The sequence below is a fragment of the Anomaloglossus baeobatrachus genome, chromosome 6, assembly GCF_048569485.1.
Source record: "Anomaloglossus baeobatrachus isolate aAnoBae1 chromosome 6, aAnoBae1.hap1, whole genome shotgun sequence".
In the NCBI taxonomy this organism is placed as follows: Eukaryota; Metazoa; Chordata; class Amphibia; order Anura; family Aromobatidae; genus Anomaloglossus; species Anomaloglossus baeobatrachus.
Window position 1 is genome coordinate 559935961 of NC_134358.1, and position 17743 is coordinate 559953703.

The 17743-nt window shown below is 47.0% G+C and overlaps 2 protein-coding genes across 3 annotated transcripts in view; both read right to left on the reverse strand.

Moving 5' to 3' along the window:
* The window catches only part of DGKB (diacylglycerol kinase beta), a 705227-nt gene that overhangs the window by 446825 nt on the left and 240659 nt on the right, over positions 1-17743 (reverse strand). The window lies entirely within an intron of this gene.
* EIF3F (eukaryotic translation initiation factor 3 subunit F) lies at positions 5806-6755 on the reverse strand. Its single transcript, XM_075315724.1, has one exon. The coding sequence runs from the start codon at positions 6752-6754 to the stop codon at positions 5906-5908; it is 849 nt and encodes a 282-aa protein (XP_075171839.1). The 5' UTR covers position 6755; the 3' UTR covers positions 5806-5905.

The following is a 17743-nucleotide window of genomic DNA, read 5'->3' on the forward strand; positions in this document are numbered from 1 at the left end:
AATACCGGTAGCTCTTGAGTTCTGCTGAAGGAAGAGGCGGGGCTATACCTAGCCCCACCCCTGCTTAACTCCATTATTTATAGAACTGTACAGAATTACTGGAAATCATGGAAACAAAACCACGATTCCCCCAAAAAACTCGATAAAGCTGCCTGATACCTGTAAACCATGTGACTATGGGGAAAAATTATTATATAATGGAAAACTTTTAAATGAATTACAAATGGAGCATAAAATCTAATTAGCTCGCCTGTGAGTTTGGTAACACTAATTAAACATTAGTAATTATGAGCTGTAAATCTTCAATTAATTACTGATGAAAGTAATGACTTCATAGAATATGTTGACGCTTTATTGTTTAAATATATTAAATCACTGACTTTTTTGGCTCAACCTAAAGTCATAAGAACATTTTATATGTGAACGGCAAAAAGAAATTACCGGGCTGAAAAATAGGAATATAGCTCCCTCTGATGGTGAAGAAGAAAACTGCACTGTGAGTACTGGGGGGAAAAAAAGAAAAATTGACATGCACTATACGGAGAAAAACAGTGCCAGGGGCATAGCTACAATAGGTGCGGGGCTGGCAATTGCACCCAGGGTCTGGAGCCTAAGTTCTGGCTCCACTCCTTGGATCCATCGCTACACGTGCACCCTCATGTCCCCTCCTGGTAAGAATAGACATTGACATCTTCCAGAAAAGGCTAAGACGATGCTCTTGTAGCTCATTCCTACTATCATGTTTCCCCGAAAATAAGACACTGTCTTATATTATTTTTTCCCTCGAAAAATGTGCTAGGGCTTTTTTTTGGGGTAGGGCTTGTTTCTATGGAAACAAGGTTTGGGGGTAAGTTTGCCCCCTAAAAAAGGCAGACAACCCAGAGAAGAAACATACTTACCCGTCCCCAGACATCTGTGTTGCTCCCAGGTTATCCCGTGATCCTTGGGTGCTCCACAGCGGGTGCACCCCTGCATTTGGCCTGCACTCTCTCTCTCTCACACACACACACATATACACATACAGTTGTCGCGGGCGGAGGGGTTTGGGAACGTCGCTCGCCTGGGGGTTCGCTGGCGCTCGGGTTCGGTGCTTCTGCTCCTCGGTGGCTCGAGCACGGGGCCGGACCCGGGGGCTCGAGCAGCACCTCCTCGCCCACGAGTGAAAAGGGGGAAGGTTTGGTGGTGGGATGTCGGTTGTGACGCCACCCACGGGTTGTGGTGATGGTGGGCACCACTACTGCTGGTGACGGGGGATCCCGGGAGCGATGGCGGAGAGCAGCTAAGGTGTTGACCCATCCGTGGGTAGAGGCTGTTGGTCCCGGGGCCCCGGTTGGGGAGTAGGAAGGAGGGATAGGTGCAGGTGCCGATGCGGGGAGGCAGCGTGGACGCGGGTGCGACGTTGCGGTGCAGAGCGGCGCCGGATGGCACTGGTGTACTCACTCAGGTAGACAAGAACAGAGTCTCTGGTAAACCAAACGGCTGGATGGACGGGGCCCGCAGTCGCCTGCGGTGACTTCACTCTCCCCGGACGGGTTGATGGTGGCTGTCTTTCCCTGCACCTATGTGTAAGTGTTTGACTCCTATGGATTCCCATGGGTAGTCCGCTCCCCGGCTTGTACGTGTTGGTAGAGCCCGTTTTGCCTGCAGGCGCTGGCCCTTGGATCTCTGGCCATTGGCGGTGGCTCTTATCCGGATGGGTTGGGCTGTTGCCTTCTGACGGGACTTGGTTGGGAATGAACCCCTGAGGTCCAGACCGCAATCAGAGAATTCGACCTTTGCGGCGGCTTCCGAGCCTAGTCGGGGTCTGAGTACCCTGCCTTGGTGCTTGGCTTCAATCTGCTCCCCGGTTCGGTACCGGCGGGCCACCGCCTGACCCCGGTCCTACGGTTCCGCAAACCTCCACCAACTCCTGCAGACGACCACCACCGTCTGCCGACCTTGCTGATTGTGCCTGGGCTCCGACCCAGACACACACAGACTTTCTCCTCTCACTACCACCTCTCCACTCCAACTCCTCCACTTGACTCTACTCAACTCAACTGACTGCTTTTCCCGCCTCCAGGCCTGTGAACTCCTCGGTGGGTGTGGCCAACCGCCTGGCTCCGCCCCACCTGGTGTGGACATCACACCCTGGAGGGAGGCAACAAGGGTTTTGTTTGACTGGTGTTCCTGACCGGGGGAGGGTGTGTGTGTATGTGATGTTGTTCTGTGACCCCTGGGGTCCAGGGCGTCACACACACACACACACACATATATATCAGATAGCAGGAATATCATACACACACACAGAAACATCCAGTGGTATAGTACTGCTTCTAACCGTAGCGATGTGGAAAAAGAGGACCTGCTGTGGAACGCATGGAGAACCTGTGGTGGAATGCATTGATGCGTTCTACCATAGGTCCTTGCGCTCCACTGCATCACAGATCCCTGATGCAGTAAAGTATCACCAGGTGTGTGTCCATTCCACCATAGGTCCTTTATGCGTTGCACCACAGGTCCTCACATTCCACTGCATCCCAGATCCCTGAAGCAGTATAGTATCACCAGGTGAGTGTGTGTGTGTGTGTGTGTGTGTGTGTGTGTGTTCCACCGTAATTCCTTTATGCATTCCACCATAAGTCCTCGCGTTGCACTGCGTCCCAGATCCCCGAAGCAGTATAGTATAGTAAAGAAGTAGAGTATCCCCATGTGTGTGTGTGTGTGTGTGTGTGTGTGTGCGTTGCACCACAAGCCCTCGTGTTCCCCTGCATTTCAGGTCCACGGAGCAGAATGGTATCACCGGATGTGTGTGTGTGCATCACACTGCAGTTCCTCAATGCTTTTCTTCACAGGTCCTCACGTTCCACAGCCTCCATTAGGCGCCTGATGAGTAGGATTGCGAAATCTGTCTTATCTCTTTTGGGGGTATCTGTTTTCTATAATGAAGTTGCTCTGTTCTTTAACTTTTTTAGCTGCATGGACACTTTGTTGTTGAACCACGACTAGGGCTTCTATTTAAGCCTTACTCCGAAAAGGACGAAAATTCCTGCTAGGGCTTATTTTCGGGGTAGGGCATATTTTTCTGGCTCACTCAGCTCTGATATGCTATGGTACAACTCACTGCAGATGACAGACACCTTGTTAGTGCTCTTTCAATCTCTGCACATCGGTACACCGGTGCTTAAAACAGTTGATAAATAATTACTTGGATCTCGAAATTGCTATCCTTAATTCTTCTGGAATAAACACGTTCTTCAATTGTGGCTTTTCTCAACAGCGAGACTTCCTACTCCCTCAGTAGTTTTTCTCAGATTCGCAAATCACCAACTGAACTAAAACCAGGAACTAACTTCCCCAATTCTTACCCCTCCATTTTCTGGCCCGGAGGTTAATTGTGTCACCTCTAGATAACTAGGTTTTTGCAATCCATTGGGGGAATTGGACAAATAAAATAGATAAAATAGTAGGTAAATGCAATAAATGTAGAAGCTTTAGAGAGGGTGTTAATGACTTCTCCACCTTACACACACCCCCTTTTTAATGATTGCCATCCTCGGCAATGCAGAACCTGCAAGACACTAAAAGAAGTATAACAGCCAGATCATATCTCAAACTTTGCACTCACGAGGGGCAATCACCCCGAAACACCGTGTCTGCAAATTGAGGTTCTGATCTGGCATAAATCCTAGGTCATATGAAAAGGCTCAATGGAGAGTCACGTTTGACTTTTAGGATTGCTACTTCCAAGAGGTGGTGTTAGAGTTCGTCTCCTTCCTCCCTGAAGAGACAATTTAAGCATTGCAATGAAATACAATATATTATTGTACTTGGAACGGTCTGGATAATCACCTTTGTCTTCAAAGTGCAACAGTCCCTGGTATAGTATCTGGTACTTTTTGGTAAAGACCCCAGAATAAGAGATGGAAAACATTCCATGTTATCGATAAAGTCCCAAACATGTAAAAGTAGGCCTGTAGATTTGGCTCAGTCCACAACTGAGGGTGTACGACTCTCCAGCCGCACAAAAACCCTTAGTCGGACAGAAAAGGGTGCCACAAGCTCAACAAAAATGAAAAGGAAAAATAAAAGTTCAGCCTATCTGGCTACCCATAAGGCCTAGTTTCGGCTACTGGAACAGTCCTTCCATGGAACAAAGGCTCTCAGCCTTAAACTCTAAACGTCCATCTATGTCCCAACTGGTCTTAGGGCAGCCACCCAATGAAGGGATACTCAGATCTTTCAAACTTAATTCCCCTTTCTGTGGGTAACCTCTGGCCTCTTCGGCCTACCAATGCATTAACCTTCTTCATTTCCAGACCCGACTGGTCCAGAGTGCATATTAAATTGGGATGCACTGAACAAAACACCCTTCTCCTCTCTTGAGCCTTTATTTAGGTGTCTTGACCTGGCAAGGCTGCGTTTGCCACCCCCTTGGCTGGTCATGACATTTTCTCTGAGCCAGATCTTATGTCATCTGGGCGATATGTGACGCCCCTGACCTTATCAGGGTGTCACAGGGAACTGCACTTCTTTCTCTTATAGTGCAGAACTCACCCTCCATGGTTCTGGGATCCTAACTATTGGTATTGCTTCCATCAGCATTCAAATCCTAGCCACACCTCACACCACACCCTGTCAGGCACACCAGTGGGTGGTCTAGCTGGAAAAGGGCCACCCGCCTAGGGGTCAGGCAGACTGGTGGGAGGGACTTAGTCGAGCATGGCAGGGTACTGGACCCTAGATCAGGGAGTAGCTTCACGCAACCTGATAATTAACCTGTGGAGGATGGTCTCTTTATGAACTTTCCCCAAGAGCTCAGAGATCGAAGGCACCAACACAACGAGGGGGATAGGGCTTTCCAGCTTATGCGGCCCACTGAAATCCCAAGTGTCAGCCATTGAGAGCACAGCTCCTCTATTTAATTATAGGGAGCGGGACCCCGACAGCTTCAGGCCACTCAGAAACGTCTAAACACAGTGCATGGAGGCAGGTCCAGAACCATCAGCAATACCAACGGGGACGGATTCCCGGACGATCTCCCCAGAGTGGCAGCGGACCCCAGAGACTTGGTTTACTCCTGTGTCAGAGTCTGCTTAACGGTCGCACCAAAATCCACACGGCCTGAGTGAGTACGCTGCTCTCCCCTGAGTCTGCCCGCCTGGCCTGCACCACGCTCCCCTACACCTCCACCATCCAGAGTCCCGGGGCCTCCCCTACCCGTGGAGGGAACATCATCTGGCTGCCCTGCTCCATCTCCCACGGGTACTACCATCGGCAGCGGCGGTACTCCCCTTACCGCAAACCACGGGTGGCTTCATGAACACTGTAAATAGCCCCCCTTTTTATTTTCGAGAGCCCGTAAGCCCCCGGGTCCGGAGACCCTCAAGCCTCAGCAACCCCGGCCCGAGCAGTCCGACTGCTGCAGCGGCGGTACACCTCGAAAACTTTGGCGTCACGAACAGGATTCGGACTGAGCCCACTAACCTGGGTGACGTGCGCCTTGAAAAGTCTGAGCTACGGTGACAAAATTTGGTTCCCGCCATTTTCCACCATTTTTGGCACCTAAACGACATCTTCCCGACCAAAAGAGCGTGAAGCTGAAGCTCCGCCCCTCGTCCAGAGAGCACAGCCGGAAGCTGGAGAGCTGGCTGCTAAAAACCAAGGGGGCGTAATGGGATGTAACAGCGGAAGTGGAGCAGGGACGCCAGGACTCTGCCCATAAAGTTCCTGAAATCCGCAGAGGCAGGATGGCGGCAGCAAGGGACTGGTCACCGGAGTGTGCTGCTCCCGGGACCGCAACCTTTTTTTTTTTTTTTTTTTTTTTTTTTTTGACAATAATACAGCTTTATTAACAGTGTGCAGGGGACTGACACCTGCGAGCAGTGACGGGAGTCCACACCCTGAAGGGGGCAGCGCAGGGGTCTCACAGGTTCAGGAGCTTCTCATTGAGAGCGATCTGCGACTGGGTGAGGTTGGCGAGATACGTGACCATCAGCAGGTCGTTGATGTTGCTGTTCAGCATGGCCTCGAAGTCCTCGGGGGAGATTTTCGGCACTTGGTTCACCAGGTCCATCAGGAAGCGGCCCACGTTGTTGTCGGCAGAGACTTTACCCGACAGCACGTCCTCCGCATACTGCAGCACGGTGCTCAGAGAGTCCTGCAGGCGCACAGCGGCCGAGCCCACCTGCTGCAGGTCGCTGGTCAGACCGATGGAGCGGTTAGGGTTAAAGCAGGTCTTGGTGATCAGGTCAACTCCAATCCGCTCCGTGTCATAATATATGAACTGCACCGTCAGTGGCGTGAACATCACTCCCATCGTCTTACCGGGGACACCCATCGAAGAGCTGATATAGGCCTTGATGTTCATGCGCGACCCCTGCATGCCGGTGTCCACGGTCATGTGGATGGGGTTGGTGGCCTCGCGGCTGTAATACTCGTGGATGAGCACGGAATGTTCTGTGATGTCGTTGCCGGTGGCGTACCAGCCCAGGATCTGCTCCGTGGACGACACCTTCTTGTGAAGCTCGTACATGTTCTTAGCGAACTCCATGTCCACCGCCACCTCATCCTCAGACTCGTTGTGGGGTACGGAGAAGCAGTTGGTGACCTCCACACAGTGTTTGTCCACAGAACCCAGCAGGGTCCCGATCACCCGCGCCGCCCCCTCGTTCCTGCGCTCGTAGCTGTCCACTATGGAGGCCAGGACCACGGGATGAACCTTCACCATCGGCCCGTGCAGAGAGCCCGGGGCCACCGTCGCCGGAGCCGCCATCACTGCCACTTTTTGGCTATCTCCAAAGGGGGGACTGTTAGGGATGTGATTATCATTATTATGAGTATATAGGAGTTACATGGAGATATCCATAAAGAACAAGATTTAAGATGTTGTTTGAACTGTACCCCACATATCTCTTGGCATAAGACTCAGACAGACAGTCTGGGCTATTCTTGTGACAAGTGAATAATGCTGACATTGCTTAATATAAATGAGGAACCAAGCACATTACAGTAAATTGTATATCACAGAATAAGCTGTTCTACTTTATCCAATAGGAGACGTGTTACGTATTCTTGGCACCTAGCCAATAAGGTTATATATATTTGTAACACTTCCGGAAATAAATCAGTCTTACTTTCTATTCATATCTGAGTACGTCTCTCTGGTGTGAGCGAAAGAGAGGGTAATGCATGCTACCACGAGTGACTCATAATTTGGACTGCAGACAGTTTAAGAGGGATGCATGATTAGATTGCATCAACCTAAATGACGGCCTTATCACGGGTACGTGATGGAGGTTAAGAAGCATGTGATGATGGGTGACCGGGTCATGCTAGCTCCCGCCACTGCCCCCGACTACCATAGAGAGTAATGGTAGCGGCACCCGGATACTCTAAAGTTAAAAGTTATGTTTACTGTTGTGAATACGTTTTCCAGTTTGGAGCTCCCTCTTGTGGTCAGTGCTGGCAGTGCAGTTGAAGTGTGGAATGGAGGCGACACACCTGCAGAGGACTGGCAATCAGGGTCTAACTGGGCTATTTAACTTAGTAGCTTTCTCTTGTTACTTGCTGGTGGTCAATTTCTCCTGTGTGTCAAGGACATTCTGCAACCAGCTCTGCTCATTTCCAGAACTTCCCTCAGATAAGTGGTCTTGTACCTCTGTTATTTGTTTACCACCTTTTGTTGTTGTTCTGCCTTGATTCTATGCATGATTTCTAATCTGTCTGTGTGGAGTTGTGGTGGAATGGATCATTCCCTGCTGGGAGTGTCTGTATACTTAGCTCCATGATTCTGCAGGATTTGTGTTAGTCATGCTTGGTATTATTTAGTCCCTCATCTGTATTAGTGTTTTTGGATCCCTGTAACATTTGAGTGCTGGTACAGTGGGGGAGAGGTTTAGTAACCTCAGGATTTTTCCATATCAGTAGTGCTGGTATTTTCTAGGGTGTTTACGGTTGCAGACAGTTGCTCTTTCCTATCTTTTTCAATAAAGATAGTTTGGGCCTCACCTTAGCTGAAATCTGTCCTTTCTGGCTTTGTATTTTGTTTTTCTATATCACCATAGCCTTTACCTGTGGGGGGCTATCTATCTATCTTTGGGGACTACTCCGAGGCAGATTAGCTTTCTTATATTTCTATCTGTGAGATTATTTAGTTCTCCGGCTTTGTCGAGGCGTCCAGGTCATCGTAGGCTCGTCCCACGGCTACTTCTAGTTGTGTGTCAGGATTAGGTCTGCAGTCTGTTAAGTTTCCAGCCACTCTGTTACCTTTTTGGGATTCCGCATTATATGATCCTCCCCGGTCCCTGAATCATAACAGTACCACCGGCCTAACCTAGATTCTAGGGTACTAAAAAGAAGGGGAAAGAAAATTGTCAGAATTTTTTATTTTTTTTGTGTGTGTTTTTCCTCTTTATCTCTGGGTGCTGTGGAGGATCTTGCTGTCATGGATGTCACTGGCTGAGCGAGTCGATCAGCTTACTTCTCAGGTTAAGGATATATCTGATTATCTTGCCCAGACACCTGCTTTAGGACCTAAAATATCTTTACCGGATTTGTTCTCTGGGGATTGGTCTAAATTTATGAACTTCAAGAACAATTATAGGTTATTTTTTGTTTTGAAACCCAAGTCCTCAGGGTCTTCCAGGCAGAGAGTTTGTGACGCCCTGGACTAGTCAGGTCGTCCCAGGTAGTCACACACACAACACCACACCCCCTCCCGGTTAGGTGACATCAGTCAAACTAAAAGCCTTGTCACCACCCTCCAGGTTTGATGTCCACACCAGGGGAGGCGGAGCCAGGCGGTTGGCTCCGCCCACCGAGGAGTTCACCGGCCTGGAGGCGGGAAAACACGGAGTCTAGTTCAAGGTCGTGAGGGAAGTAGTCAGGAGGAGGTGTAGAGCAGATAAGTTCACGGGCAGTCCTGTATCCAGGCCTGCCAAGAGACTACCCGGGTGGCTGGGTCGGAGCCCAGTCACCATTGGCAAGGAGGCAGACGGTGGTGGCCGCCTGCAGGAGCTGGGATTACAGCCGGTAGAACCGTAGGGACCGGGGTCGGGCGGCGGCCCGCCGGTACCGAAGCGGGGAACCAATTGGAAACCGGAGCACCAGGAGGGGTACTCAGACCCAGTACAAAGCCCTGTACCGACAGGGCCGTGTCGAATCAACTGATTGCGGACTGGACTTTAGGACCTATCCCACACAAGTCCCGTTAGAAGACAACAGCCCAACCATACAGGGTAAAGCCACCGCCAAGGCATAGAGACCCAAAGGGTCAGCATCTGCGGGCAAACGGGCTCCTACGGCATATACAAGTCAGGGAGCGGACTACCGGTGTCTAGGCATAGGAGTCAAACATTTACACACAGAGGTGCAGGAGAAAGGCGGAAACCACCAACCGATTCTGGGAGAAGCTGCAGCCGGGTGCGGGCCCCGTTCATCACTCCGTTTGGTTTACCAGAGACTCCGGTGTCTTGTGTCATAGTGAGTACACCAGTGCCTTCGGGCCGCACACCGCACCGCAACACTTCACCCTGCACCCCGGCCCTCGCCAACCGGGCCCCAGGACCAACACCTCCTACCCACGGAGGGGTGAACACCTACCTAGCTGTGCCATTACACTGCTCCCGGGAGCCCCCATACCTTCACCGCAGCGGTGGTGTCTACAATCACCACAAACCGTGGGTGGCGTCATGAACTTACATCCCAAATCAAACCACTGCGGCCCCGGCCGTGGAACTCCTCACCCAAGTCCCCGCGTGTAGTGCCAACTCCCTTGCAGAGCAACATGACACCCGGGTCCGTGAGAGGCTCGAGCCACCACCCGCAGTATGAGCACGGATCCGAACGGCTCGGCGGAACAAGTTCAGATTATCTCTCTGCTGCGTGGTGACCCCCAGAATTGGGCCTTTTCCCTGGCACCTGAAGACCCTGCTCTGGTGGATGTGGATTATTTTTTTCATGCTCTAGGATTGTTATACGATGAACCTAATGCTATTGATCAAGCCGAGAAAACTTTATTGGCTTTAATCCAGGGTCAGGAACCTGCAGAGATATATTGTCAGAAGTTTCGTAAGTGGGCGGTCCTTACTACATGGAATGATGCGGCTCTTGCGGCTCTTTCGGAAGGGGTTAGCAGAGTCTGTAAAGGATGTTATGGTGGGCTTTCCTGTCCCCTGTGGTCTCGATGCTTCTATGTCATTGGCGATTCAGTTTTATAGACGTTTACGTGGTCGTAACACAATGCGTGCTGAGGTGTCACTCTCAGAGCGGTCTCTGGAGCCTATGCAGTGTGATATCTCAGAGCGGTCTCTGGAGCCTATGCAGTGTAATAGGGTCCTTTGTAGGGCAGAACGACAGGATTTTAGATGGCATAATAAGCTATGTTTCTTCTGTGGAGATGCCTCTCATACTATTTCTGTCTGCCCTAAGCGCGAGAAACGATGTGCCCGTTCATTTACTTTGGGCCGTTTACAGGTTAAGGTTTTTTTTGTTTTTTTTTTGTCAGTTTATTTGATCTGTTCCCTATCATCATTTTCTGCTATGGCTTTTATTGATTCAGGAGCTGCCCTGAACTTGATGGATTTTGGGTTTGCTGAGCGTTGTGGTTTTCCCATGGTGCCGTTGCATGCTCCTATCCCTTTGAGGGGAATTGATGCTACTTCTTTAGCTGAAAATAAGCCCCAGTTTTGCACCCAGGTGACGATGCAGGTCCCGCCTGACCATCAGGAGGTTTGTAAGTTTTTGGTCTTGCAAAATTTGCATGATATTTTGGTACTGGGATTTCCTTGGTTGCAAGCCCATAATCCAGTTCTTGATTGGACTTCTTTATCTGTGACTAGTTGGGGCTGCCATTGTGTGCATAGTGATACTCCTGTTTTGTCTATTTCATCTCAGACACGGGAGGTCCCTGACTATTTGGCGGATTTCATGGATGTGTTTAATGACACCGAGGCTGCGTCTTTGCCTCCGCATAGGGACTGTGATTGCGCTATTGAATTGGTGCCTGGTTGTAAATTTCCAAAGAGACGGCTTTTCAATTTATCGGTTCCTGAACATGTTGCTATGTGGACTTACATTAAGGAGTCTTTGGAGAAGGGTCACATTAGACCATCATCTTCTCCTTTGGGTGCTGTTTTTTTCTGTGGCCAAGAAGGATGGCTCTTTGAGGCCCTGTATTGACTATCGTCTCCTTAATAAAATCACGGTTAAATATCAGTATCCATTGCCTCCGATTTCTGACCCGTTTTCTAGAGTGAACGGTGCTAGTTGGTTTACTAAACTCGATCTTCAGCGAGCATATAATGTCATTCGCATTAAACAGGGTGATGAATGGAAAACAGTATTTAATACCCCTGAGGGGCATTTTGAGTACCTAGTGATGCCCTTTGGGCTCACTAATGCCCTTTCCGTCTTTAAATCTTTCATGAATGATATTTTCCGGGACTTTGTGGACAGGTTTTTGATTGTCTATTTGGATGACATTTTGATTTTTTTTCTCATGACTGGGATTCTCATGTTGAACAGGTTCGTACAGTATTTCAGGTTCTCAGGGACAATGCGTTATATGTCAAGGGATCGATATGTCTGTTTGGCGTACAAAAGGTTTCTTTTTTGGGGTTTATTTTGTCCCCATCTTCTATCGAGATGGATCTGGTCAAGGTTCAGGCCATTCATGATTGGGTACAGTTTACTTCTTTGAAAAGCCTTCAGAAGTTTTTGGGTTTTGCTAATTCCTATCGTAAATTCATAGGCAATTTTTCCAGTATTGACTGATTTGACTAAGAAGGGAGGTGATGTTGTGAATTGGTCCTCAGAGGCAGTCTTGGCTTTTCAGGAGCTGAAAAGGAGGTTTACTTCTGCTCCGGTCTTGCGGCAGCCTGATGTGTCTATTCATTTTCAGGTGGAGATCGATGCCTCGGAGATTGGAGCTGGGGCTGTCTTGTCTCAAAGGGACCCTGTGACTTCTAAGATTAGACCCTGTGCTTTTTTTTTCCGGACATTTTCACCACCAGAGCGAAATTATGATGTGGGGAAGCGGGAATTATTGGCTATGAAGTGGGCTTTTGAAGAATGGTGACATTGGCTGGAAGGGGCGAGACATCAAATTGTACTTACTCATCATAAGAATTTGATCTATCTTGAATCTGCCAGGAGGTTGAAACCTAGACAGGCTAGATGGGCCTGGTACTAAAAATATTAAGGCGGATGCCCTTTCTAGGAGTTTCTTGGCTGATTCTTTGGATGTGACTGAGCCTGCTACCATCCTGCATGAGGGTGTGATTCTCTCTGTAATTTCACCCGATTTGAGACTTGCTCTTGAGGAATTTCAGGAGAACAAACCTGAAAGATGTCCAGGAGGGAATTTTTATGTTCCTGACCAATCGAGGAGTAGAGTGATCTCTGAAGTTAATTTTTCTGTGTTGGCTGGTCATCCTGGGATTTTTGGCACCAGGGATTTGGTGAGTAGGTCCTTTTGGTTGCCTTCTCTTTCTTGTGATTTGAGGAGTTTTGTGCAGTCCTGTGAGATCTGTTCTAGATCCAAGTCTTCTTGTTCTCTTTCCAGTGGACTATTATTGTCATTGCCGGTGCCTAAGAGACCATGGACTCACATCTCTATGGATTGACGGTTATTTGGGTAATCTGAGATAGATTTTCCAAAATGATTCATTTGGTGCCACTGCTTAAGTTGCCATCAGCTTCAGAGTTGGTACCTTTGTTTCTTCGTCAGGTGGTTCGTTTGCATGGTATTCCTGAGAATGTTGTGTCTGATAGCGGAGTCCAGTTTGTGTCTAGATTCTGGAGAGCTTTTTGTTCTAGGCTGGGAGTTGAGTTGTCCTTCTCTTCTGCGTTTCATCCTCAGACCAATGGACAGATGGAAAGGACAAATTAGACTTTGGAAACCTATTTGCGCTGTTTTTGTGTCGGCTGATCAGGACGACTGGGTTCCTTTTTTGTCCTTTGCTGAGCTTGCTCTTAATAATAGAGCTAGTTTGGCCACCTTGATGTCTCCTTTTTTCTGCAATTTTGGGTTTCATCCTTGGTTTTCTTCGGGGTAGATGGAGGCTTTCGCCTGCCCGGGTGTTGATTCGGCAGTGGAGAAAATGCAGCGTATTTGGGATCAAGTGGTGGATAAATTGTCCCACTTCCAGGAAAATGCCCAACGGTTTGCCAACCGACGTAGGACTGTGTGTCCTCGGTTTAAGGTCGGGGACTTGATCTGGTTGTCTTCCAGACATGTTCCTATGAAAGTTTCTTCCCCGAAATTTAAGCCAAGGTTTATTGGACCTTTATAAAATTTCGAGGGTAATTAATCCTGTTTCTTTCTGTTTGGCTCTTCCAGAGACCTTCAAAATTCACAATGCCTTTCATAAGTCTTTGTTGAAAAAATATATATTGAACCGATAGTGCCCACGGCTGCGCCTCCTGATCCTGTGTTGGTCGAAGGGGATCTGGAATATGTAGTGGAACAAATTTTGGATTCCCATATTGCTAGACGGCAGCTCCAGTATCTGATTAAGTGGAAAGGTTACGGTCAGGAGGATAATTCTTGGGTGGTCGCGTCCGACATACATGCTGATTGCTTGATCCGTGCTTTTCATCGAGCCCATCCTGACAAACCCGGGGGTTCCGGTGAGGGTTCGATGACCCCTCCTCAAAGGTGGGGTACTGTTTAGAATGGAATGGAAGCGACACACCTGCAGAGGACTGGCAATCAGGGTCAGATTGGGCTATTTAACTTAGTAGCTTTCTCTTGTTATTTGCCGGTGGTCAATTGCTCCTGTGTGTCCAGGACATTCTGCAACCAGCTCTGCTCACTTCCAGAACTTCCCTCAGATAAATGGTCTTGTACCTCTGCTGTTTGTTTACCACCTTTTGTTGTTGTTCTGCTTTGATACTATGCATGATTCCTAATTTGTCTGTGTGGCGTTCGTGGTGGAATGGGATCATTCCCTGCTGGGAGTGTCTGTATACTTAGCTCCATGATTCTGCAAGATTTGTGTTTTTTGTCATGCTTGGTATTATTCAGTCCCTCATCTGTATTAGTGTTTTTTGGATCCCAGTAACATCTGAGTGCTGGTACAGTGGGGGAGAGGTTTAGTAACCTCAGGATTTTTCCATATCAGTGGTGCTGGTACTTATTAGGGTTTTTACGGCTGCAGACAGTTGTTCTTTCCTATCCTTTTCTGTAAAGATAGTTTGGGCCTCACCTTTGCTGAAATCTGTCCTTTCTAGCGTTGTATTGTGTTTTTCTATATCACCGCAGCCTTTACATGTGGGGGGCTATCTATCTATCTTTGGGGACTACTCCGAGGCAGATTAGCTTTCTTATATTTCTATCTGTGAGATTATTTAGTTCTCCGGCTGTGTCGTGACTAGGTCATTGTAGGCACATCCCACGGCTACTGTGAGTTGTCTGTCAGGATTAGGTCTGCAGTCTGTTAAGTTTGCAGCCACTCTGTTACCTTTTTGGGATTACGTATTATTTGATCCTCCTTGGTCCCTGAATCCTAACACAGTGAATCTGGACAGTGAGAGGACATCACAGCTCACAGCTTATCCCTAGAGATAGAGGCATAGTGAATCTGGACTGTGAGAGGACGTCACAGCTTCCAGCTCAGCCCTACAGATAGAGGCATAGTGAATCTGTAAAGTGAAAGTACATCACAGCGCACAGCTTAGCCCTAGAGATAGAGACATAGTAAATCTGGACAGTGAGAGGACGTCACATCTCACTGGTTAGCCCTAGAGATAGAGACACAGTGAATATGGACAGTGAGAGGACGTCACAGCTCAGCCCTAGAGATAGACATAATAAATATGGACAGTGAGAGGACATCACAGCTCAGCCCTATAGTTAGAGACATAGTGAATCAGGACAGTGATATGACGTCACAGCTTAGCCCTAGAGATAGAGACAAATTTAAAAAATATATTGAATGTCGTGAATTTCTATTTCATGAAAGAAAAGGGGAACCCAAAAGCCGTCATCGTGTGTACTGCTAATATACCAAGACGGCCATGTAAGAAGAAGCTGTCGTCTCCTGACAGTAAGCACGGCGTCCTGCAATGGTCGTCTCTAGCTCGCTAATTACTTTATAACAGAGTCGCAGAATATGTCTGTTGTTGCTTAGGAAAAAAAAACATTTAGAAAACTAATAGAATTTAGGACTCGCAATGACTTCCGCCTGAAGACGAGGACACAATGAAATCCAGAAATGCAAAGCTCCGCGTGTCACGTACGGAGTTATTGAATCAAGCCGCCCCATGACTTCACTGCCGAGACCCCCGACACAGATCAGTGTGGGGGGATGTCATCATCTCGGACATCGTCAGACTGATTTCTATTGGATTTTTCAATAAATACTGAAACTGAATTAAGGAAAAACAGAGCTTTACCCGTCCGTGATTAGCGAGTGCTCTGCCATATACGCACACTGTGTAACCTTATCCGTGCCAGATCTCCAGCACAAAGTTACACAACTGTCAAGAATCGATCTGTTGTCTGTGCCTGTAGCCGAATTATAGAAAGCAGAGCACCATGAAGAAAGTCGCCAATTACTGTGTATTATGGGAGAATCACATTTATATCATTACAGATGCAGCAGAGCTGAGCGCGTCGTCTGTGCCCTCTACTGGGATCAGTCTAAGATGACTGTGACATGTGAGATAGACGGCATCAAACACCTCCTGTCTATAGATACAGATAATATAGCTACAGGCGTATATCTGCCTATACCAAAATCAGCTCAAGTATTACTAGTCCCTAATATGAGGACGAGAATCACCGGGAGCAGCAATAACTGGCATCAGAGTGTATACAATACCGCAGAAAATGGTGATAGGTCATTAACAAGGAAAAGATGATAGAGGGATAGATAAACAGAAAAATAAAAAATAGATTAATGGGGATAGATAGATAGATAGATAGATAGAGGGATAGATAGATAGATGGATAGATAGATAGAGGGATAGATAGATAGATAGAGGGATAGATAGAGGGATAGATAGAGGGATAGATAGATAGAGGGATAGATAGAGGGATAGATAGAGGGATAGATAGAGGGATAGATAGATAGAGGGATAGATAGAGGGATAGATAGATAGAGGGATAGATAGATAGATAGAGGGATAGATAGATAGATAGATAGAGGGATAGATAGATAGATAGATAGATAGATAGATAGATAGATAGAGGGATAGATAGAGGGATAGATAGATAGAGGGATAGATAGATAGATAGAGGGATAGAGGGATAGAGGGATAGAGGGATAGATAGATAGATAGATAGAGGGATAGATAGATAGAGGGATAGATAGATAGATAGAGGGATAGATAGATAGATAGATAGATAGAGGGATAGATAGATAGATAGATAGAGGGATAGAGAGATAGATAGAGGGATAGAGAGATAGATAGAGGGATAGAGAGATAGATAGAGGGATAGATAGATAGAGGGATAGATAGATGGATAGATAGATGGATAGATAGATGGATAGATAGAGGGATAGATAGATAGATAGAGGGATAGATAGATAGAGGGATAGATAGATAAATAGATAGATAGAGGGATAGATAGATAGAGGGATAGATAGATAGAGGGATAGATAGATAGATAGATAGATAGAGGGATAGAGGGATAGAGGGATAGATAGATAGATAGAGGGATAGATAGATAGAGGGATAGATAGATAGATAGATAGAGGGATAGATAGATAGATAGATAGAGGGATAGATAGATAGATAGATAGATAGATAGAGGGATAGAGAGATAGATAGAGGGATAGATAGATAGAGGGATAGATAGATAGAGGGATAGATAGATGGATAGATAGATGGATAGATAGATGGATAGATAGATGGATAGATAGAGGGATAGATAGAGGGATAGATAGATAAATAGATAGATAGAGGGATAGATAGATAGAGGGATAGATAGATAGATAGAGGGATAGAGGGATAGAGGGATAGATAGAGGGATAGATAGATAGAGGGATAGATAGATAGATAGATAGAGGGATAGATAGATAGATAGATAGAGGGATAGATAGATAGATAGATAGAGGGATAGATAGATAGATAGATAGATAGATAGATAGAGGGATAGAGAGATAGATAGAGGGATAGAGAGATAGATAGAGGGATAGATAGATAGAGGGATAGATAGATGGATAGATAGATGGATAGATAGATGGATAGATAGATGGATAGATAGATGGATAGATAGAGGGATAGATAGATAGAGGGATAGATAGATAGAGGGATAGATAGATGGATAGATAGATGGATAGATAGATGGATAGATAGATGGATAGATAGATGGATAGATAGAGGGATAGATAGATAGAGGGATAGATAGATAAATAGATAGATAGAGGGATAGATAGATAGAGGGATAGATAGATAGATAGAGGGATAGAGGGATAGAGGGATAGATAGAGGGATAGATAGATAGAGGGATAGATAGATAGATAGATAGAGGGATAGATAGATAGATAGATAGAGGGATAGATAGATAGATAGATAGATAGAGGGATAGATAGATAGATAGATAGATAGAGGGATAGAGAGATAGATAGAGGGATAGAGAGATAGATAGAGGGATAGATAGATAGAGGGATAGATAGATGGATAGATAGATGGATAGATAGATGGATAGATAGATGGATAGATAGATGGATAGATAGAGGGATAGATAGATAGATAGAGGGATAGATAGATAGAGGGATAGATAGATAAATAGATAGATAGAGGGATAGATAGA

Coding starts and splice junctions, on each gene's coding strand:
- EIF3F (XM_075315724.1), bottom strand. CDS start 6,754: ATGGCGGCTCCGGCGACGGTGGCCCCGGGCTCTCTGCACGGGCCGATG.